Source organism: Peromyscus leucopus, chromosome 18, assembly GCF_004664715.2.
Source record: "Peromyscus leucopus breed LL Stock chromosome 18, UCI_PerLeu_2.1, whole genome shotgun sequence".
Taxonomy (NCBI): domain Eukaryota; kingdom Metazoa; phylum Chordata; class Mammalia; order Rodentia; family Cricetidae; genus Peromyscus; species Peromyscus leucopus.
Genome location: NC_051078.1, coordinates 33,371,354 through 33,393,960, shown reverse-complemented (window position 1 = coordinate 33,393,960; position 22,607 = coordinate 33,371,354). Strand labels below are relative to the sequence as shown.

The 22,607-nt window shown below is 45.2% G+C and overlaps 1 protein-coding gene across 1 annotated transcript in view; it reads right to left on the bottom strand.

Moving 5' to 3' along the window:
* Plekhg7 (pleckstrin homology and RhoGEF domain containing G7) overlaps window positions 1-19,470 on the bottom strand; it is a 33,449-nt gene extending 13,979 nt beyond the window's left edge. Inside the window, 9 exon segments of the mRNA XM_037211916.1 lie at window positions 2,379-2,500; window positions 4,257-4,327; window positions 9,366-9,419; window positions 10,533-10,593; window positions 10,596-10,648; window positions 13,931-14,124; window positions 18,099-18,265; window positions 18,457-18,531; window positions 19,356-19,470. Coding sequence (XP_037067811.1) covers window positions 2,379-2,500; window positions 4,257-4,327; window positions 9,366-9,419; window positions 10,533-10,593; window positions 10,596-10,648; window positions 13,931-14,124; window positions 18,099-18,265; window positions 18,457-18,531; window positions 19,356-19,470 — 912 coding nt within the window.
* Window positions 19,471-22,607: the final 3,137 nt, after the last annotated feature.

Here is a 22,607-nt window from a genome sequence, read left to right as displayed (position 1 = left end):
GCCAGCAACGCTCACTTGCAAACAAAACAACATTCATGCTGTGTGTTCTCATTTCCACCTTCTTCTGCAAAGATCCCGAAGCCCTTTACTTCTCGAGAGTTCCAGAGACTTTGTGAGTTGATAACTGATAACGCATATGTTTTGCTGGGGAGAAAAGTGTTCACGAGTCGCAAATGCTGAAGGGAGCCTTGGCTGTTAGGACCTGGTGTCATGCTTTTTAACTGTGAGAAGAAAACGCCCCGCCTCTTGGGCTGCCTGCTCCTGAGTCTATAAACTGAAGAGAGAGTGATCAGCGGACAGTGAAGGGGTCAAGGGGCCGACTCCTCCCAGAAGCTACGGTGTGAGAAGCCCTGACTACGAGGGTCAATCCTTCTCCACCTCCCAGCCTCACCTGTACTGAGTGCAAAGAGCAGGCAGTTCTTGGACAGGCCTCCGAATTTCACGGATGCCCTGCTATACCAGAGTCTCCGAGGCCCCGCCCTGGAGCTGCTCTGTCAGTGCGTCCAGAATGGGGTCTAGGGATGTCTATCTTAGAAGTTCCCAGGGATTCCGAGGCCACTGCTCTAAAGGCCCCATGCTGAGAACTGCTGCCCCAGAGCTGGTAGATTACACTGAGGTGCAGGAATCTCTAACATCCAAACACATCCAATAGACAGTGGAAAAGTAACAGCCATGGCCACAAGCAAAAGAACAGCAATAAAACAAACACACGAACCCCAGAACCCTTGACTCACTTGCAACAATTTAGAAGAAATGCTCTTGTTGCCATAACTGCTTTAGACATGTTTACCATTTTTAAAGATACTGAATTCTCCAGTGTATTTATTTTACTATTTAAATTATGAGTTTTCAATTTACAAGCAACTCTGGGAAACTCATATCATGTGGGCAAGGGAAGGTACATGACAAACTTAAATCCACTGGAGCTTATGAAAATGAATTCAATTTCTGTGAGTTCGAGAACAGACTGGACTCCATAGGAAGTTCCGGGCAAGCCAGGGATACATAATGAGACACTGTTGTAAGATGAACAGCAAGACAAAACAGGAACACAACAACGGAAAAAAACGAGATTTTAAAAGCAAGAAAGAGGGCTGGAGAGATGGCTCGGCAGTTAAGAGCACTGGCTGCCCTTCCAGAGGTCATGAGTTCAATTCCCAGCACCCACGCCAGCAGGCTCACAGATCACCTGCATCTTTAATTCTGGGGGATCTGACATCCTCTTCTGGACTTCACAGATCCTTCACACATGTGGCTTACACATATTCATGCACACACACACACACACACACACACACACACACACACACAAGTTCCTATATACTTTTTAAAAATAATACATCTAAAAAAAGAGTGAAATTGGGTCTCTTTTGATTTCTTCTATGACTGCTTCATAAAAAGCCATCTGCGACATTGGACTACTTCGAGAAGACCCTTGCCAGAGGCAAACCCTCTATCTTAGATTTCTCATCCTCCAGAATCATAAGCCAAATAAATGTACTTTCATTATCCATACCGTTAGTTAGTATTATGTGGCGCTGTTTGCTGTGTGAGAAAAGCCATGAGGCACGACAAAATCCAGTATAAGAGTTTATCAAGAGAAGACCAGAGGGGAGTGTTTAGACCTATGGGAAATGATTGTGCAGGGAGAGAGAGAAGGGATAAAATGGAACCTGATTTTTTTAATCATATTTTTTTTTAAAGATTTACTTTTATTTATTAAATATAGTGTTCTGTCTGCATGTGTCCTTGCAGGCCAGAAGAGGGCACCAGATCTCGTTACAGGTGGTTGTGAGCCACCATGTGGTTGCTGGGAATTGAACTCAGGTCCTCTGGAAGAGCAGCACTGAACCATCTCTCCAGCTCCGGAACCTGTTTTTTTTATAGGTTCCCCCCTGCACATGCGCATATGGGCTTATGTGGCTCTGCCACACATGCGCATAGATTATGAGATCACGCTGCTCGAAAATGACGTGATCACACAGCACACGGATTACATTAGACCCTGGAATGGCGAAACCTCTTGCTTGGCTACTGGACAGCGCATGTGCGGTCATGTAGCTGGAGGAGTGGCCAAGCATTCTCACATAACTCATGGTGCTATTCCATGACAGCAGCAGAGACTAAGACAGACCTTGACTAAAGACGTTTGTCAATACCAACATTAAATGCGGAGGCCTACAAATTCCTAAAGTCGGAGGTAGATGCAGGGTTTGAACTCAGGTGTACTCAACCGATACTTTTTACCTGGAAGCATCCAGGCTTTAAAAGCACTGCAGGCAGAGGTAATTTAGGGCACCATATGGCCCAGACTCCTCTGCAGTCCCTAGGAAGTGGCTCCCTTCTCTCCCCCGATGTGTGCGTCTTCTCTCTAAGACATCAGGGCTCTCCAGATCGGGGCTGCAGCACTGGCCATACTCCTGAGCCTTGTTTCCACAGAGAACCGTGTGACTGTCCTGTGACATCTGAGCCATACTGTAGGTGCTATGGCTCCAGAAATCTATGGACAGGGAGCATAGAAGAATCGGAGGGAAAAAATGTACTTCTGTGATGGAGGCTGTGAGATCCTTGGCCCAGGAGTGTGTCACTATAGGAGGGAATGAGAGAGAGGAGAGCCACGCAGCTGCTGGAAGCTGGAAGTTCTATCCAGATTCTGGGAGGCTGTTTAAAGAACTGAGAACTGTGTGTGAGCCTGGAACCCTAGCACTCAGGAGCCTGGGGTGGGAGGCTCCCGAGTTCAAGGCTCACATGCCCTACATAGTGAAGCCCTGCAGCAGACAGACAGGCAAACACAATAAAGAGTTTAGTGCCTAAATAAAAATAATGACATTTCCTCCATGAGCTCCGAAAGGGGGTACATTCTCTTAATTTCTTTTTGTCTGCATGGAAAAGTCAAGTATCCAAGGAACCCTATTAATATTCCCTGCGAACTACAAAATTAAAGACCACATTACTATTTTAAGAACCAATAAATGTATTCACGGATGAAAAGTTTCCACATGGGCTCTTGCTGCCTTCTCAAGTCCATCTGATTGGGGGTGGGGGTTGAAAGGGTATACGGCGCTGGTGTCTGGCACTGGAAACCGTGACGCGCTGGTTTGGTCGGCAGCAGAAAGGTCACAGTCACGACAGAACCCAGTGGTACCTTTTAGAGCTTTATTAGAAGAAGAGAGAGACAGAGACAGAGACAGAGAGACAGAGACAGAGAGAGCGCGTGGGGGTGCACGTCCGGCTTTTAGGGTGGGACGCAGTCGCCGCTGATGATGTAATAAGGTGCCAGACAAGACCCCGAGATGCGCATATGCAGAATCCTAACAGGGGTGAGGGTGAGGTTTCTGACGGGTTTCCATGACTTCACCCTAGGTCTTGCACATGTAGAAGAAAGAGAGAACAGCACATCGCCTGGGTTGGTTGTCTGTCTGCTGTTTGCTTTGACTGACAGTGTGATGCGTCTTTCAGCAGACTCATTGTCCCTGTGGGCAGTGGCTCCTCATGTTACTCAAACCATAGCTTCTCCCCGAGGCTGGGGGATGACAGCTACTCCCTCCCGATGCAAAGCATTTGAGTGTATTAGGAAAAGCAATTCGGGTTGGTGTTTGCAATTGTGCTTGAGGATTTTGTGGATCCTCTCCAGTGTGTTTCAAGCCCTAGAGAAGTCAAATCCAGCAAGAGGTCTGATCCAGGTCCCACTGGCAGAGGCTTGTTGAAATTAATTGCTCAAAAACTGTGATAGATATTCAGAACTTGAAGAGAATTTTCAAAGTCATCTTGCCCCGAACAGTTTATTTCTCAAATTCAGGAGTGAGGCCCAGAGAGGCAAATAGTAATAACAGCCACTGTCATTCGTTGGTTAATGACCGGGTAAGTTCTGAGAAATGGACTTAGAGAAACCGAAATGACTATGACGTCACTAGGCCATCTCATCTTCGGAGCCATCGTAGATGTTCTCTGTGATTAGCTAGATGCCATCCTATGGTATTGGCTATTCTGGCATTTCTGTAGGTTGTCAGAGTCTACAAAATGCTGTCCTATCCAATACCTTAGTCAGACAGGGCAACTGTCCCCAGCCTCCTGCGTCCTACCCAGGCCTGGGCTCCCTCCCCTGGCTTTCATGATGAGTAAGGCAAGAATCTGACAGGCAGCTCAAAATAAGGACCACATTTTTCTTAACTAAGAAAAGCAGAGTTAGAAAAAGGAACAAAACTCTTCAGGAGTCAGCAGTTCACACCACACCTTCAGGCTGTAGAATTCCTAGCCCAGGAAGTCTGTAATCGTCAGAGAAGACAGTCAGCTTTCCAGGTGAGACATGTGCTTGTGTCTGTCTTTGCTTGGCGTAAAGAGATGGGGTTTTCAAGCATGAACTCCCGAATATCGCGGGTCCCTTGGCCTCTGCACCTTCTGTTGATCTCTGGCTTTCACCAGAATGAACTGAACCTCTAGCAGACCCGGCACTTGAAGCCACGGACAGTTCCCAGACTGCTTCTTCAGCTACAGTCTGACGGCTAGAACCGCAGAGCGTGATAGCTGTAAGGCAGATGCTGAGGAGAATGTGGACTCTGAACCTTTCATTTTACTAACGACAGAAAACCAAGTCACAGAAGCGTCATACAGCAGACGTGTGGATGTGACCCCACAGCCTTCAAAGTCTCTTTTATTTTTTTTTTCCCAGGCTGTGATCCTCAGGACTGTAGAATAAGAAAGTGCTTCTGGGTGTGAGTCCACCCCTCACAGTATGAAAGAGACTTGCTCAACATAATTATCTTGGCCAACAATACTAGAACATGCAGCAAACTCGAGTTTCCTTAGCATGGAACTACCCATTTATTGTTGTCATAACATTATTAATAATACCAGTTTAAGTTTTTTGGTTAGGAGCTGGAGAGATGGCTCAACAGTTAAGGGTATGTGCTCCTCTTGCAGAGACCTGAGCTCAGTCCAGCACCCAGGCCACGTAGTTCACAAGTCCAATTCCAGGGTGATCAAATGCTTCTGGCCCGTGGGTACCTGCACTCACGAATATGTATCCACACACAGGTCCATACATACGTACACATAATTTAAAAAAAAAAAAAAACCTTTTAAAAACGTGATTACTGGATAACATTTGCTAAAAATTTGAGGAGCAAGGAAAAAAGACACAACAAAACTCAACTATCCCACTCAGACAACTATGGACACATTTTTTCCTGATATAATTCATAATTTTAAAAATATTGTGTTTACAAAGCCTTCTGCAATTTGCTCTTTAAACAACATATTGTGAGTAGTCTAAAGACACATTTAGTATTCTGTCGCAACAGTGGAACTACCCACTTAAAGAGTTCATATTACCAACTGTACCCAGAAGGAACCATCACAGAACAGTGTGTAAGGCTTCCTAAGTCAACTTGGCAGCGTTTCAACAGAATATTATCACAATTTTCAACTCATCCTGTTGTTTTCAGGGCCCACGAAGCTGACACAGATCTGAATAGTTTGGGGCAAGTTAGTCATTGTTGTGGAGGTAAACAGGGAGTCCCAGACCATCTTCTATCATGGGTAAGGGGTCCCAGGAGGAGAAGATTCTGTAACAGTTTCCGGGTGTGCGGAGGAGCTGTCGTGGGTTTTCCTGGTAGGACTGGTGGACTAAGAGAGGAAGCCTATGTCAACAGGAGCCTTCACAATAGCAAGGGCATCTTGGAGTCAGTTGGGAACCTCTATAGAAATCGGGACCTATGCGTTTTGTTGATGACTGAAACCATAGCGAGTGCCTGCTGTGAGGAAAACTGCCAGCAGCCAGCTGAAAAAGAGACTGGGACAATGCCGGCAGTGTTGGGGTTTGGGGGAAAGTGTGTGCCGAATTTGCAGCCTGAAGTGTGCTCACGGTGGCCGCCATTGGTCGATCAACCTCCTAGTCCAAGTCAGGTGATGTTCCAGGAAGAAAGGACATCTGTCCCCAGGGGTGACATTAACTTTTAAAGTCACAGGCTCAGCGACTGCTGCTGCTTCCACAGGGATGGTTTCAGTTAGGAGAGGTAATGGGAAGAATTTGGTGGGCATTGGCCAAGGCACAGAGGAAGAAGAAACATTGATTCTGGGATTTTAATTGAGCATCTAAGAGTTAGTGGTGCTGACCTTGCTGTAGGCATTGGTGGCACAGAACCGGAGTGAGCCAAGTTAAGGCTGAATGTGAACCTTTTGTGGTGAACCACAAAGAGATGGTGAGAGTATGAGTCTATGCACCTAAATTAAGACTCGCATAAATAAGGAACACATGTAAACAGTAGCAATGCCCAGCTGTAAAATAGTATTCTCTATATTAATTTTATCACTAATATTGTTATTGATATTGGGAAGCAAGGAAAAATGCCAAGTCTGTAATAGAGTATAATCTACACACCAGTAGCTTGTGGGAATTGGTGGGGATTATCACTTATATAGACAGAAATTATTTAAATAAGATTACGATGAAGAAAGGAACTACACACACAGACTTGAAAATGGGAGCACTAAGAAATGATGTTCTCTTTATTGCTCAGACATTTGACAGAAGCATTTCATAATTTCACTGCAATCAGACCTCCATGTGCACCCTACACACTTATAGATTCAGCCAGCCACAGATCGGAAACATTGTAAAAACATTGCCATATTGAACATGTGCAGTTTTTTTTCTTGTCGTTACTTCATAAACAATACAACATAATAATTATTTTCTAGCATTTATATGGCACTGGGTCCTGCAAGTACTCCAGGGATGACTAAAAATGTACAAATTCATACCATTTTAAATGTTTGTTTTTTCACATTTTTTCATTTATTAAATGCATGTGTATCCATATGTACTGGGAGTGTGGAGGTCAAAGGATAATTCTAGGTGGTTTGGATTAGAATGGCCCTATAGGCTCATACGTTTGAAAGCTTGGTCACTACTGGAACTATTTGGCAAAAATTACAAGTGTGGCCTTGTTGGAGGAGGTGTGGCCTTGTTGGAGGAGGTGTGGCCTTGTTGGAGGAGGTGTGGCCTTGTTGGAGGAGGTGTGGCCTTGTTGGAGGAGGTGTGGCCTTGTTGGGATTTCAAGAGCCCACATCAGAGCCAACATTTCCATTTCTATGCCTGCCATTTGTGGATTAGGATGTAAAGCTCTCAGCTACTGCTCCAGTGCCAAGCCTTTGAAAAACAAACAAACAACAAACAAAACAAAAAAGTCAACTTGCTTGAGTTGACTTTGTACTTCCACCATACGGGTTCTGGAGTCACCGAGTGTGATGGCCTCAGTTCCATCTCCAGAACCCTCAATAGCAGGGAAGACGCTAAGTCATTTGCACTCTGGGGTGAAGGGTCACGACAGGCACAGGGAGAAAGACGGACTTCCTTATGAAAAATGGCATCAAGTGGAAATCATGACTCAGAAGTGCTATTGAGGAAACAGCCTGACCTTCCCACGCAACACCTCGACACAGGCCAGCGCTCACACAGACAGCGTCCAGCACACGTTCTGGGAATAAGCTGCTTCTTCACAGGGAGTGATCATGCCCAGCCATTCACAGGGTACCCCTTCCTTAGTTAGGTTCTGTAGCACGGATCTTAAAAGTTCTTATTAATAAGACAAACTCAGAGCCTGGTATTGGGGTGAAGCTGGAAGATCAGAGAAGCAGAACAAGCCACAGCTACCTCACCTCGCCAATTCCTCGACTGATGCTCTTTCCTCAGACTGGAAGCCTCTGAGTCCTCATCCAAATAGATCTCAGCTGAACTGCTGCTCAAAAGCCTAAAAGCTTAACCAGGCCTAGTTCCTGGTGTTCACACCTTACATACCTTTCTGCTTTCTACCCTCACTTCCTAGGATTAAAGCCCTGTGTCGCCATGCTTGGCTATTTCCAATGTGGCCTTGAACTCAGAGATCCAGAGGGATTTCTATCTCTGGAATGCTAGGATTAAAGGCGTGAGTGCCACCATTTTCTGGCCTCTATATCTAGTGGCTGTTCTGTTCTCTGACCCCAGATAAGTTTATTAGGGTACACAATATTTTGGGGAACACAATACCACCATAAGGTTCTTTCCTTCTGACAGCACAGCCTGGCTCCGTGTACCCCTGAGAGCTCACTACTCTGGAGGAGGCTTCAGGGTATCTGGAGACAAATGATCCTCCCCTTTATGCTCACCCTGTCTGGATAGGAGGAAGGCACCGGGAGAGGCCACCTTGTGTCAGACCGGGCAGAAAAAAAAAAAAATCAACCCATGTCTGTGAAGGACTGATGAACAGCAGCCCCTGTGACCATGGAGTTGCCATGACGTCATCAACTTACATTTTCAGCTCACAGTAATCGATCCTGTCCCATACACACTGTTTATTAAAGGAAAAAAAGTGAAAGTCAATCAGTCAATCATATTCTCATGGCTATGAGAACAAGCAGTTTTCTAAGTTCTAATCAAAACTACCACTGTGGCTACCAATACGACTAATACTGAATCAAGTGTGGCTTTATCACCACCCGAGCTCTGGGGACAGACCCCTTATCACAGCCACTCTATGTGTCAGCCATGATGACTCTTCCCCACTTCGGAGGAAAAGACTGGCCTCTGGGAGGCTGATTGAGGTGGCCAAGGCCATGGATTGGAGCCCAGAAGGCGTTCATTTCTTCTTTTGAATTAATTAGCAGAATGGGGTACAGCACCTTCCCATAAGTCCCTGTGGTGTGTGTATTGTGGATATATCCACAGGTGAACACAGCACTGGTCCTTCTCTTGTCTCCAGAAAAGGAGAGGGCGGAGTCCAGCTGTGATGCTGCACACTCCTTCCCTCTGCCCACAATGTACAAGAAGGAAATGTGTGATTTGTCCCAGGTCTTACATCATTAGGATTTAGATTGATTACTCTTCACTAACTGACAGCACCATGAAATAAAGAATCAGAAAATCCACTAGGATTAATCTGATTGTCTCAGAAATACACGTGCACTTGTGGAATCTGCTTTGGTAGTACCTCATTAACTTTTTTAATGTTCACCACACACATGGGGCCGGTTGCAACCCGGGGTGTGTATGCTTATGCAGGCTTACTCCAAGCGAACGCCTTCTGTGCCACTTTATATCAAGTTATAAATTTCATGTTGCAAAGCGTCCCTGTGTTAAAATTGCTTCCGATTTCTGCAGAACTCATTAGCCGCTGGCAATTAGCCACGTTTTGCTGCATGAAATGGCATTATTCAGCGCATTCTGGAACTGCTACGATGCATAGGATGATGCCATTTACAATTCTCTTGCCATCTATCTGCCTTCACGCAAAGATAAAGCCGAGTGAAGAGAGTAAGGAGGGGCTTCACCAGCTCCTACTGTCTTAGTTACAAGATGTGCAGTTAAAAACAAAATAACAATACGTGACACCACTCCTCTACTGGAGAAAGGCTGTCTTGGTTTTTTGGATTCTGATGAGTAACTTGAAAGAAAATACATCATTACTTATAGTAATGGGGGAAGGGTCACCACAGGTCTTTACCGAAGCTCCCTTTGGGAAAGGAGCTGAGTGGGATTTACTCTGCTGCTTCTCTCCTTTTCCTGAGAATTCCAGAATGAACATTGGCACTGATGAATGGATGTAGTAGTGTCACAAGCTCACAGCTCGTGGTCATCCACCTTCAGGGAATGTGGTATCCTGTCTTTACTGGGCTTCTGCTCAGCTTGTGTCTCCATCCGTGGGCGAGAAGCCCGTGAACTGCAGGGAATATGTGAATCATTCATTTAAGACAAGAGTTACAGCAGGGTGAGCCTGAATGGACTGACCTTCCCTGTCGCACCATCCCACCGTGAACAATCAGTCCCTGGCAATGGCAATAGCCCGACCACACCTAGTCATCCCCAGAGGCCCTTCCACAATACTCCTGAAACAGGAGACACCAGCATGCCAGTCACCTTTATGGTGTGGCCGCTACTGGCCACCATGCCAATGTCGTTAGGTACTTCTGTTAGTTGAGGAGGAGTTCAGTCTCCAATCATTCATTCTCTCGGTGGCCAGATTCCATTCTGACCTGTTGGGTTTTTTATCCCATCTATGCTTCTGAAAAAAAGCTGGGCAGAGCCTCTCACCCTTTCACAAATAACGACTCATCACCATGGCTGCATCTCTGATACATCTATCTGTCAAGCATCGCTTCTGCTTCCACACGATGCCACCCCGGCTGGAAGACACTGCTGTGGGGCTGAAGATCACGAGTGGGCAATTTTCAGTCTGGTGGCAACTACGGAGAAGCAGCCAACTGGCCCCCAAAAGTCGCCTTTCCTGGTGTACCTGTTCCAGGGGCTGCTGGACTTGGGAGGAATAATTTGACAAAGAGCATTCTGCGGGGAGACCCAGGCCTTATCTCTGCAACACAGCCGCTTATGAAAGACCAAGAGCTGGCTGCAGTAACTCTGTCTTATGACTCTGCTAGGGGAGGCTTCCAATGAAGTAAGTCCACACCTGAGTTCTACCAGATCTCAATCCCTTTTGCTTAGAACAATATCTGCCGCACGTGCAGTGAATGTGGACAGAATGAATAGGACCCGATTCAGCGGCAGCAGTGGGTGGCACAGATAATCAGTGGTTTCACTGGACACTAGAAAATCCCCAGGAACACTTTAAGTCCAGACAGATTCAGCACCACAGCCCTCCATCTGCGTGCACAGAACCTGTGTCCAGAGAGGAAAGGAGAGAGCTGAGAGTCCTGGTGCAGGCAAGTCATTTTGCAGACCCCTCTGGTCATATGGCTATCTCCCTGTTCTCTCGGGCAAAGCCAGGCTACAAGTCTCGAGGCACAGGAGGGCCATGAGAACACAAGCACAGCCTTTTCAGTCTTATTAACCATGCATGCTTTTAACTCCTCCAGAGCAAGAGGATTTGTGGAAATGTCAACACATACACACCCTGTTTGCTCTGCCTCAGACGCTAGAAGAAAGTCTTCAAGCCCAGACATCTTTGCAAATGGTGCACACACTTTCTCAGAAGTAAGCAGGATGCACGGGGGTAGCCCCAGAGCACCTAGCAATCCAAAGCTGATTGTTTGACGTCGGTAGTTTTCATTTATTTTAGAGAAAAATGAGAATTGCTAGAAACAATGAGGCACTTCTGGGGCTCTTTCTTCAGATAGGCAAAATTACAACCCACGTCTTCAAGTCTTACATGACCCAGCCCCATGTGCTTTCTGCCACTGTTACTTGGCAGTTCACTTCCTGAGAACAGGGGCTGGACTGTATGTAATTCATGGTGTTTTATACCTCCATGCCTGGGCTGAGGGGCACTGGCCCCATCTTTCTAGACCTTACCACTGCTTCTCCAGGAGATTCATGCCTATGTGTTGCCAATGCTAGGCAGGTTAAATGGGGAGTATGCAAAACACATTAGGCTCAGATTTATTCAATTAGCTCCACTCCCTGGAGTTTCAGGGTCTGTTTTACCTGCCCCTTCTCCATGTCTCTCCAGCAGATGAACAGGAATAAATGAGAGAATCCTCTCATGTCGTTCTCCCTGGTGGGAAGCGATTTACTTTCAAAGGTCATTTTTATAGATTCCTGCCAGCATCCTGCATTATCCTAAGCTCCCGGCTTCTCTAAATCCTTCCGTTCAGTAAGGGCTCAATAAACATTTGTTAAGTCAATGAAACAATAACCAAGCCTGCACATTGTGCCCTGGTGATAGCTAGCTGCTTTGTACTAGGCTCCAAACTCTGTGTTTTCCATTTCCACTCCTGTTCATGTCCTCTGCCTAGACTCTAAACTCCAGCCTGGACATTTCCTTTAGAAGTCTCCCTATTCTTCCCAGACGGTTCTCTCCTCCCTCCCCTTCTCCTAGTCCATCCCTTTCTCTTCTAAATACTTCTCAGGAGACTGTACAAGGACTGACACGAGACAGAGAATTTAATCATTTAGCATGGGCCAGAGCAGTATCAAGTGAGCTTATTGAATAAGTAGAAACGTTGGCCTACCTAATAAAATGCTGGCAGTTTTTAGATGAATTTGGTTTTACGTTCTGGATTCTAAATGAATAATTATATGTATATCCAAAACCCAAATACATTCTGATATTACTTCTACCCACTTCTCCCCTTTAGGGCATTATTTTTAATATAAGATGTCCATTTAGGATGACATGGGTCATGATTGAACTGAATTTGTCCATATGGGGCAGAAAGGAGGCTTATGCAGGTCATGAGCTATGACCTCGGCTTTTCATTTTGGCGGTCAAAGCACAGCGATGCTCATTCTGGGAAGTAGGGATGCCTCTGGGTGTAAGACTATCTGTGGAGATACAAAATTGTTTTGAACATTAAAAATGAAGATGGGCAAATAAAAATATCACCACCATTGTAACCAAGTAATGATGTAGGAAACAATTAGAAAGAATACTTGTGATCAGTAACACAAAGATGCATAGGCTGTTACAGAAAACACTGCCTTTCTTCCCTCAATCTGGGCAGTTCATTAGATTTCTGGGTGCTCTAGAAAGGACTGGGGGTCTGTTTCCTTAATGTAAAGAGCTGCAGTGTGATCACTAGAGCTTAAGGTCATGTGTGTGCCATTGTTAGTTTGAAATTGTTTTCTCACTTTTGCTGGCCTACACACTAGAGTTTTTTCTTGCACAAAGCAGAATGGTGCGGCCACGGGGCCGTGTTGATGTAAGTGGCCTGCACTGCCACATGAAACCATGTCGATTGATGTCTGTTGTCCGAGCTGCTGCAGAGGGCCATGGTGGGGTCGGTGGTCCTGGTGCAGCCAAGGGTTGTGTGGATGTCCATGGCCCATGTTACCACCAAAGGCCAGGTGGATGTCCATGGTCTGTGCTGCAGTCTGAAGCCATGTTGGTGTCCATGGGCCGGGCTGCCTCTGGGGACCATATTAGTGTCTGTGGTCTGTTACCCTGGAGACCATGTTGATGTCCTTGGCCTTTGCTGCTGCTGAGGGCTATGATGCCATCTGTGGCCATGCTGTGACCAGAAACCATGTGGAAGTCCTTGCTCCATGCTCCTGCTGATTGTTATGAGTAAGGAAGCCGCTTGCAGTGGTATTGATGACTGCAGACTCACAGTGGAGAAAGAAGGACATAGAAGGCTTCTGTGATGACCCCCTCCTATTTCCCCCATAAAAGTAACAGCCTAGACAGGAAGCCACGGAAGAGAACTTTTAAAAAACTGTGCTAAGGATGCTGAGTGTACCTCTCCACACCTGATGGCTTCTGGTGGGGTGGGGTAGGGAAGGACCCATCTTTCTTTAAGAAGCTGGCCACTGGGAGTTTGACCATGTTCCAGTGAGTATATGAGTGACACAGATTGGACATGTATTTATTTTCTTTCCTTCTTTTTTTTGTGGGGGTGGGGAGATCACAAGGATGTGGGGCACACTTGGGAGGACCGGGAAGTGAGTGTGATTAGGGTGCATGATGTGAAATTCTCAAATAATCAATGAAAATACTATTTTTTTTTTAAAGCAGCATGGATGTGTTTGGTTCTGAGGTGATTGCTCACTGGAAATAACCATTAGAATGAACTCCAAATCTGTATTCGCTTCCCCCCAATAAGCTATATCTATACAGGTAGATGCAGTCTGTATAAAGAGGTAGGAAACCATATTCTCAGATACTTGACTTCCTCATGATAAGATTAAGCTCAGAAATAAGCTAATTACTAAACACAATGCATGAGGGCCAACAACCCATTTGGTTTTGTATGTTACAATATAATTTTGTTGTTGTTGTTTGGAAAACTACAACCAAATGGTTATTTTTGAGAAACCCATTTTGTTGTTCTCCTGGACACTTGGCTATTCTGATTCTTGGCTTGAGGACAAATTTTTGGATCCAGAGAGTTGTATACCCAGGTGCCTCACCCAAACCTGACAACCCAATAGACCTTAACATCTCTTCTGTGTCCTGCTTCCTTCCCCACCCGGAAACCCCAATTTAGCCACACATACACTAACCCTGAGTTACCATGCCCCAAGCTGGTCAGATCTGAAAGTTCTAGTTCCATGGCTTCTGGGATAATCTTGCCTCCTTTCTGGTACCAGGACATCTCCTTAGTCAACCCTCCACTCCAGATGGAAAGATTCATGGTGTGGGTGGACAAGCAGTAGTTTAGAGAATCCCAGGAATTTCCCACACTGCCCCGCAGGCCCTGCACCGATGAGTCAACACTCAGCATTAAAGCTGCTCTTGTATTTTGGTGTTAGAGCTAGAAAAGTTTCTGGCTGCTAGAATTGTGTCCCCCATGTGAACACCAATCACATGCACGTTGTGTAAGCAATTGATCAGTCTTGGTGAATAGTCTTCTAATTTAATTATCTGGCCGTATGGAGCCTGACTCTCCACAGAGATGCTACTGACCATCTTAAATGTATGCTCATATTGATTTTCATAAGCACCTTCACATTTTAGGCTAGTGGAAACCGAAGCTTAGAAAGATGGGTGAAGAGTTTCTCACTGGTGACTGACAGAGCCGGAACTCAGAAATCAAGTATATAGGTTGGATTCCCATGATGTGTGTAAAGAAAAAAGATTGTCAGTCATAATAATAGAGAAAAAAATGTTTAAATGGATATAGTTCCTTATACCCACAAATATGTATAGTCCTCATTCCTCATCAAGGAAAGTTCTCATTGCAACAGATGGATACCATTACCGAAAACCACAACCAACTAACATGCAGAGTTGTGGGGTCCAGTCCAAATAATACATCTACGAAAAAAAAACTCCTGTCCCAAGGCTCAGGGAACATTGCAGAAGGGGAGGCAGAAGATCAGGGAGTTTGCTGTGAGACACAAGGATGGGGCAGGGGGCATCACTTTGTGAGGGTCCTGGACTGAGCAAGTAGGAGGCACAAGCAGAGCACCAGGATGTCTTTCCCACCATAATGGACTGTGCCCTGGGACTGTGAGCCAACCTAAGTGCTCTTTCCCATGAGTCACTTTGGTCAGAGCATTTTAGCACAGTGTCAGAAAGAGAAATGGACACACAGACACTATCTGTACCTCCATTTCATGGTGAATATAACCCAGAGTGCTGGAGAACAAGACTCGAGATCTGAAGATCTTTGCCAGAAAGATCTGGAGACAGAATCCAAGCTTAAGCTCTGGATTCCAGGAGTTTAATGCAGAGGATGCTGCCCTCTAATGGTGACCCCACATGGGTCTGACTTTGGGGAAGCATTAGCAACAATTTTGTCTGATTTCTTCCTCAAGATGGATTTCAAATGCCTTGCCATTTGGTTATGATTTTAGCATTGACCTAGTTAGTTTGGGTACAGGTCACTTTCTTCTACTCCTTTTGATACTGATAATTAGTGTTTATTCTCATGAAATACAGTGAGTGTGTGCTTCCTTTTGGGCAGCAAGGCTGGACCGAAGATGAGATGAGACAGTGCTCTGTGAATATGGACTGTAGCTTTGCCAGGGGGCTCCCTGTCCATGTGATCTCCCTGATCGCCTCCTTCTGTTTAAAATGTCCTTAACATGGTGACACGTGATTGGCCATAGCCTTGTCCTTTGTCAGAATACACATATTCTGAGGATAGTCAAATGACCCTGTAGTAGAGACAGCCTTGCAGCCTGCTTGTCTTCTTTCTTCTGTCTTTATTTATTTATTTATTTGTTTTTTTGTTTGTTTATTTATTTATTTAATGTGCATTGATGTTTTGCCCGTGTTTATGTCTGTGTGAGGGAGTCAAATCCCCTGGTGCTGGAGTTACAGACAGCTGTGAGCTGCTATGTGGGTGCTGGGAATTGAACTTAGGTACTCTGGAAAAGCAGATAGTGCTCTTAACCTCTGAGTCATTTCTCCAGTCTAATTTTTCCCAAAATAAATTGTTTTATAAATAGATTCTAGCCAGGTACTGGACACCAGAATCTTGGGAAAGCTTTGTGAAAGAAACGCACCAATAGGAATCTGTTGACTGTGCTTGGGGAAGATGAGACTATGTATTGCTTAGGCATAAAGCCTTCACTCACTGGTAAGGAAGTGCTGTACAGATTTATTCCCGGGGCATGTCTGGGGACAGCAGACTTGGAGTGAGTATGAGTTCATGCTCATATTATCGTTGAGGGAGAATGGGAATGCTGGTGAGGAAGAGTTCTCCCTTCCGTTAGACGAGCTCAGTGAACGGGAACATTAACCACCCAGCCGTGCAAGTAGAAGCTTAGAGGTCGTTCGTGCCAACTTCTTTCCTTGCAGTTCTTCTGAAGTCTGGGTGGTTGTCCTAAACATCACAACCTGGGACATTGCTTGGAACTCCAGTCTTCATTACAGCCCAAACACAACTTCTCACATTCGACTATTCTGCGTGTTCTCTTTGTGTCCACTCTTCTAAAGTGGATGTCCACCCTGTACCTACCTACCTGATCCATCATTGCGCTCACTCAACCCCATCCAGACAGGAAGATTTCCAAGCATCCTACTCAGGTCTGCACGATTAGACTCTATCCATCTACCTCTCAGTGGGTTCTCCTCTTGCCCGTCCCTGACACCACTGTTCTTTTTATTATACCTCACACCTGTAGGGAATTAGCACGTGGTGCCTCTGTCCACTCTGTCTTGTACCCACCCCATTGCCACACACTTCTTTTATGCTCTCCTGATGTTAGTGACACATAGTCCCTGACCTTGATTCAGCCAAGTGGCTTGCCTTGGTCAATAAAATGAGATTCAGGGTCCAGCTGAAAGGAGCATTCCAGGTCTCCACTGTGCCCTTAAGCCTCTCCCATCACTGTAGGAAAAAAGATGCCCATTGGTCCAGGAAAAAGGACAAGGGACATAAGGAACTGAACCGCCTAGGTGAGCCCAGCATAGACCAAGCTTACAAGAAATAATCACTGGCTATTATTTCAACATGTGTGTGTGTGTGGTGGGGGGTGATTTGCTACACTGCAATAACAAACATACACAAGACACAATAATTTGCATTTTCCTCCATTTCTTTTTATACACCTGGGCTGATGTCATCTTGACCGTGACAACTAGGTGACAAAAGCCCCTGATTCCTCTTTTTTTTTTTCTCAAATGAAATGGGGGCTTTCTTGCCAATCTGATTAATCAAGTGGGTGAAATCAGGCACAGAGCTGTCTTTCCCTGTCACAGGAACTCTTTCTCCTCAGGTGGGAAGACACAGCAATGGGGGACACGCTGCAAGTTCAGAGCTGGCTGCTCCAGCTGCGTCGCTATCATAGGTGAGGGCACAGTGTGTCGGAGGAGGCATTTTAAAGGTCAAGCTCATTTCAACAGCGCGTCTTGTTCCTCTTATCCCCAGCCCTTTGAATTTCCTTTTGAAAGGGTAGTGGATATTTTTGGCCATTCTATTTCTTCCACCGGATAAAACCATTGCTAAAACGATGCTAATCAAGTCACAGGGCCAACACATTGACAATGCAAAACAAAAACCATGAGTGAGCTCTTGGGACTGTTATACCCTGTCCCCTACGAGCATGGAGGAATGTGGCGCTCCTAAAGGGAACTCCAAAAGTGAAGATCTTTGCAGCCACACATGTGGAGTGATTGCTCTTGCTTGGTTTGGGTTTTGAAAGTGCCGGAACAGGCTTGCATGTCGGAACATAAACAGAGACGGGAACCTAAATGGCCAATGCACGTCACAGCTCTAATAAAAAGGGTGTACACGCCTGGACTGATGTGGCTCTTTTCCCTGAAAGAAATTTTAAAAGTAACTGTTTCAGTCTTGCTCAGACTCATCCAGAATTCCAAAGCAGACACAGTGAGAGAGTCATTTCACTCATGAAGCTAATATGCTCTGGGTTAGTTTTGGGGTAGAAGTGGGGTGAGGAGTAAGAACTTTGACTAATGGATTCCTTTTCCTCCTCTAACCTTTTAGTGGTGTCCATTTGCAAGAGGACCATTCACTGCTATCCAATGCCTTAAACACGATCAGTGGCCTTACTCAAAGTGTCTTCAAGAACATGGGGGAGAGTGATTTGACCTGTTTTCCTCCTTCCTGAAATGCTGCTGTTTCATTGGAGCAGGCAGCACTATTAAAAGGTGGGTGTGTCCTGACCCTCACATCTTCCTGCCCTCTCCCATGGTAGGGCCTCCTGTCTTTGGATGTTGGGGCAACCAGAGGTCTTTTCAGTTACACACCCGAGGCTTTACCTGAGAAACTACATATGGTAATGTAAGGCTGGGCAGTGTGGTTCCTTCCTCCCTGGGGGAAGAGGCCTGATGGAGGGACACCTTACCCCTGGGCTGAGAGGCAGGAAGGGCCTCTTCATCAATGGGCTTTGTTAGTGGCCAGATGGTGTTGGCTGCACTGATGTTTCCTTTAGAGTTTGAAGGTCACCTTGTTTTGGGTGTCCAGGGTGATTGTAAGTGAGAAGTATGGACTTTGGACTTCCATGTAGACTCTCAGAAGGGCAACTTGAGGAGCTTGCAGGATCCCTCCAGCTTTCCCTGGTGGACAAGGTCAAGGTGTTTTACTGAAGCACTGAGGGTGAAACCTCCCAGCCAGTGCCTCTCAATCTTCTCAGAGTAGGGTGTGTTGAAATGCAGCTAGGGGCTAGCCTGCAAAACTGGAGAAGTTTTCCCCCTGGCTCTTAAAGCGCTTCTTTGACAGGTTCTGGGGGAGCTGTGCCCCTGGAGGGTGGCTCCATCCTTCCCATGAAGAAATGGGAGGACCCATTTCTGGAAGCTTTCAGAAGACACTGTCCAAGGTGCTATTCCGTAGATTCCCAAGTTGTCTCCCCAGCATCAGTGGTCAAATGTCACCCATCCTGTGGCGATTCTTTGTCCTTTTCCAAATGGGGATCACAAGCCAGTTTGTGTTACAAGCAGGGCTGTCCAATCTGAGGGACCAAGGAGGCTGAGGTTTGAAAAGGTGTCTGAAATGTCAAAGGGAAGTTTTTAATTCAGAGGAGATAGGGAGAGCTCAAGTTTCATTAGCGCCCTTGACATTTTGAAGATAATTTACCCATGCGACTTTGGTATAGTGAATAGTAATTAAATCCACCTAAATAGTAGACTGATATTCACTTACTGTCTACTTACTATTCCCAAAAGAAGACCTTTAAAAACTTGGGCAAGAGCCTTCAAAGCCACATAGCTAACCTTCTTTGGATGATTCTGTTTGAAGAGAATCAAACATACATTAAATTCTCCTTATATCCTGCTTATACACATGTGCTTGTGTATGTATGCATGAATTTAGTGCATTCCAGGGATTCCTGGACAGGGAAAACAAAGGCCCTTTCCTCAAGGTTTAAATAATGAGATATACTTTCAAAGATAATTGATGTGAACCATGAATGGTGACACACATCTATGATCCCAGGAGTATTGCAGACTCACAGCCAGCCTGGGCTACATAAGAAAGAACCTACAAGACATCTTGGGAAAAAAAGTGACTGTGAAAACCCCTGATGTCATCAGGTGCCCATTTCTCTTGACGACAGGTGTTCTTCAGGATGCGCCCATCAGAGTTCTCCTCACACAAATCCTCTCTCCCAGTGCAGAAAGCTGATCCTGCCATTTGGCAACATGACTCATGGGAATCTGGAAATGACCTATGGCATTGGGGCAATGCTAGATCCTACCCATCCTATCAGTGACTGCATCAAAGTCAGTTCTTGATTATTCACGGGGAGAGGACTCTGGAATAGATATTAATGTGGTGGCCCACCCCCCACCCCCACAGGAAACTGGAATGTGGGTGTTGACTATACATGGGTTGTTTGTGGATGAACATCAGCACTTAATCACATACTCTGAGATGCTCAATAATTTCAGTGCCACCATCTGGAACCCTCTGGCAACCCATATGTTTGGACAGGACAAGTTTTATAGCGGTTAATCATTCACTTTTAGGACACTATAATTTTAATTTTATTATTAGCCCTTTTGACCATTTTCACGGAATATTGTTTACTTCCTTGACTTAGTAATAGTGACTGCTGAAAACCATCGAATGTTTTTCCCGACTTGACCTTGTCCTGACTATGGTTCAGCAGTGGCTGAGATGTGGCTATGCCCATGTTCATTGCAGTTCTGTGGAGAATTACATGCTCCTGTTATGTTACCACACAGGACTGCCTCCACACTGAAGGGCTCCACACTCCCCCATTTTTATATCATAGTGTACCTGTGTGCTCGTCCCTGGCAGGCCATTTCCTCCCCTTTGTTTCATTTAATCACTTCCAGGCATCAAAGTCCAATAACTGTGTGGCAAGAATTAATAAGCTCTTAGGTTTACTCTTATCTGCAAAGAGGAGGGATCCCAGTGTTGTCACATTGTCAAGGCAATATTGACTCTGGGGAAGTTCATAATCTCTCAATCTACTCCGACTCTCATTTGGTTAAAGGTCAGATGAAGCGAACAGATCCCGGAGCATTATTTAAGGAGAGCTGCTCTGCTGAGCTCTCAACCAAAGTCAACTCAATTCATACTTCCACAGAAATCTGAAACTGTGGTGGGCTTTGCTCTAAGTTTTAGAGCTGAGGGCTCAAGCGTTGTGGAACTTCACATGTCAAAACAGAAGTGTATGTGGGCTCGTGTGCAATAACTCCATCAGAACTGCCAGCTTAGGAGTTTCCCTTCTGCCCTTTTAGCTTTAGGGCATAGCTTAGGAGAGGGAAGCCATCATCCAACGCAGGTGTAGGGCTGTTGGTAGGAGGTTATTTATGGTCAATAGGACTTACAGTTCATTAAATGTTCGTCATTGGGGAATGTCTCAACTATTGAAACCGGGGTGATAATATCTGCACACAGGCCAAGGCAACAACAGTCACTGAGGAGGACTCAGAACTGGACAGAGTTCAGATGCAGTAGAGCTCTGGGGTGGTTTGAAGCGAGGGTTCAAACTGGCAAACAGATTGCTAGCTTCGCTTCCTGCCTCATTGCCAACTTGTGCTATGATCTTGGGACAGACCATTTCAGGCCACTTTGCCTGATTCTGGCCCACATTTACCAGAAGAATACCAGCAAGCCTCCCCACATCAAATGTGATAATAACTGTGGCTCCCATGAGACCCTGTGCAGGTGATAGAGTCAAACCGAACAATAACCCTGTATTTGCTGTCTCTTCGATGAGCTCTCTACAAGACTGGGTCACTAGGAGCTCATTATTCAGAAGACTCCCCAGATTTTGATCACTCCAGGTTTAAGATCCCACAAATACCCAGGTGTGGTGAACACTCAGAATCCCAGCACTAGGGAGTTAAAGGCAGAGGTATAAAGGGTTCAAGGTCATCTGCCACTATACAGTAAGTCTGAGGCCAGCCTGTGCTATGGATTCTGTCTCTAAAACAAAACAAAACAAAATCCAACAAATGCACCCACCTGGTTGGGAAAGACTACCTCTGTACTAGGAATTAAGTCCTATAGAGTAATGATTCACCAGTTCTATTAGACCTGAAAAGACCAGCTGGACAGGGCCATGTAGCGTTAACAGGATCTCAACAGACAGAAAATGCAGAAGGGAATCCAGAAAGCAGCGGATGTTTTAATGCTTTTGGGATGGTCTACCCCTGAACACAACACTGTCTGGTTGGGTCTGCATCAGCCTCAGGATGAGCACAACTGCACATCTGGCTGCCTGGCCAGAGCTTGACAGCTGGATCCACACCTGTGAGGTGAGATGTACCCTCTTTCTAGGCTCCTATTCTGCTCGTTTTCCTCAAGGCTCTTGTAGTCAGATTTTTCTTTAGACCTCTAGTTCACAAATAATGACATAGAGACTTATTAATTGTAAAAGCTTGGCCTTAGCTTAGGTTTGTTCTTTATATTAATCTACGTTCTGTAATGTGGCATTAGCACATCTCTGTACTGTGATCCTGCTTCCTTCATGTCTGATGTCAACTCCACCTTTCTTCTTCCCAGAGTCCTCTCTGTTCCTGGAAGTCCTGCCTAACCTCTTCCTGCCTAGCTATTGGCCATTCAGCTCTTTATTAAACCAATCAGAAGGTGCCTTAGCAAAGACACATCTTCATAGTGTAAACAAATATGCTGCAGCAGGTTGCTAAAACCATTACTTAGAACTTTACCCACCCACCCCTATACCCTCTTAATTTTTTTTTTATGTGTGTTGATCTAGTTTATTGATAGTATGGTTTGGTGCCATTGGATTATAGAAGAAAGGATCATTGTTTTAGGAAACAAATTTGTAACCACTTTTTTTTTTTTTTTTTTTTTTTTTTTTTTTTTTGTTTTATGTGAACTACAAATTTCTTAATTTGTAACCACTGATCTTTAAGGAATTAAAATACAAATGTATCTCTTGGAAGTTTTATCAGATCATACCCTGAATATTTACTTGTTGCCTATGCAGAATTTTTAAATGTGTGCAGCACTGAAAAATTAGATTATTCATAAAAACAAATTCAAATTAATTTGGACCCAGGCCAGTTTATCTTCTGTGTAGACACCTTTGGTAATCCCCTCTAATCCCTGAGATCATGAACTGTGTGTGTGTGTGTGTGTGTGTACTTGTGTATGTATGTGTGTATACGTGTGTACATATGTGTGTATACATGTGTACGTGTGTACGTGTGTGTGTACTTGTGTATGTATGTGTGTATACGTGTGTACATATGTGTGTATACATGTGTACGTGTGTGTGTGTGTATACTTGTGTAGGTATGTGTGTATACGTGTGTACATATGTGTGTATA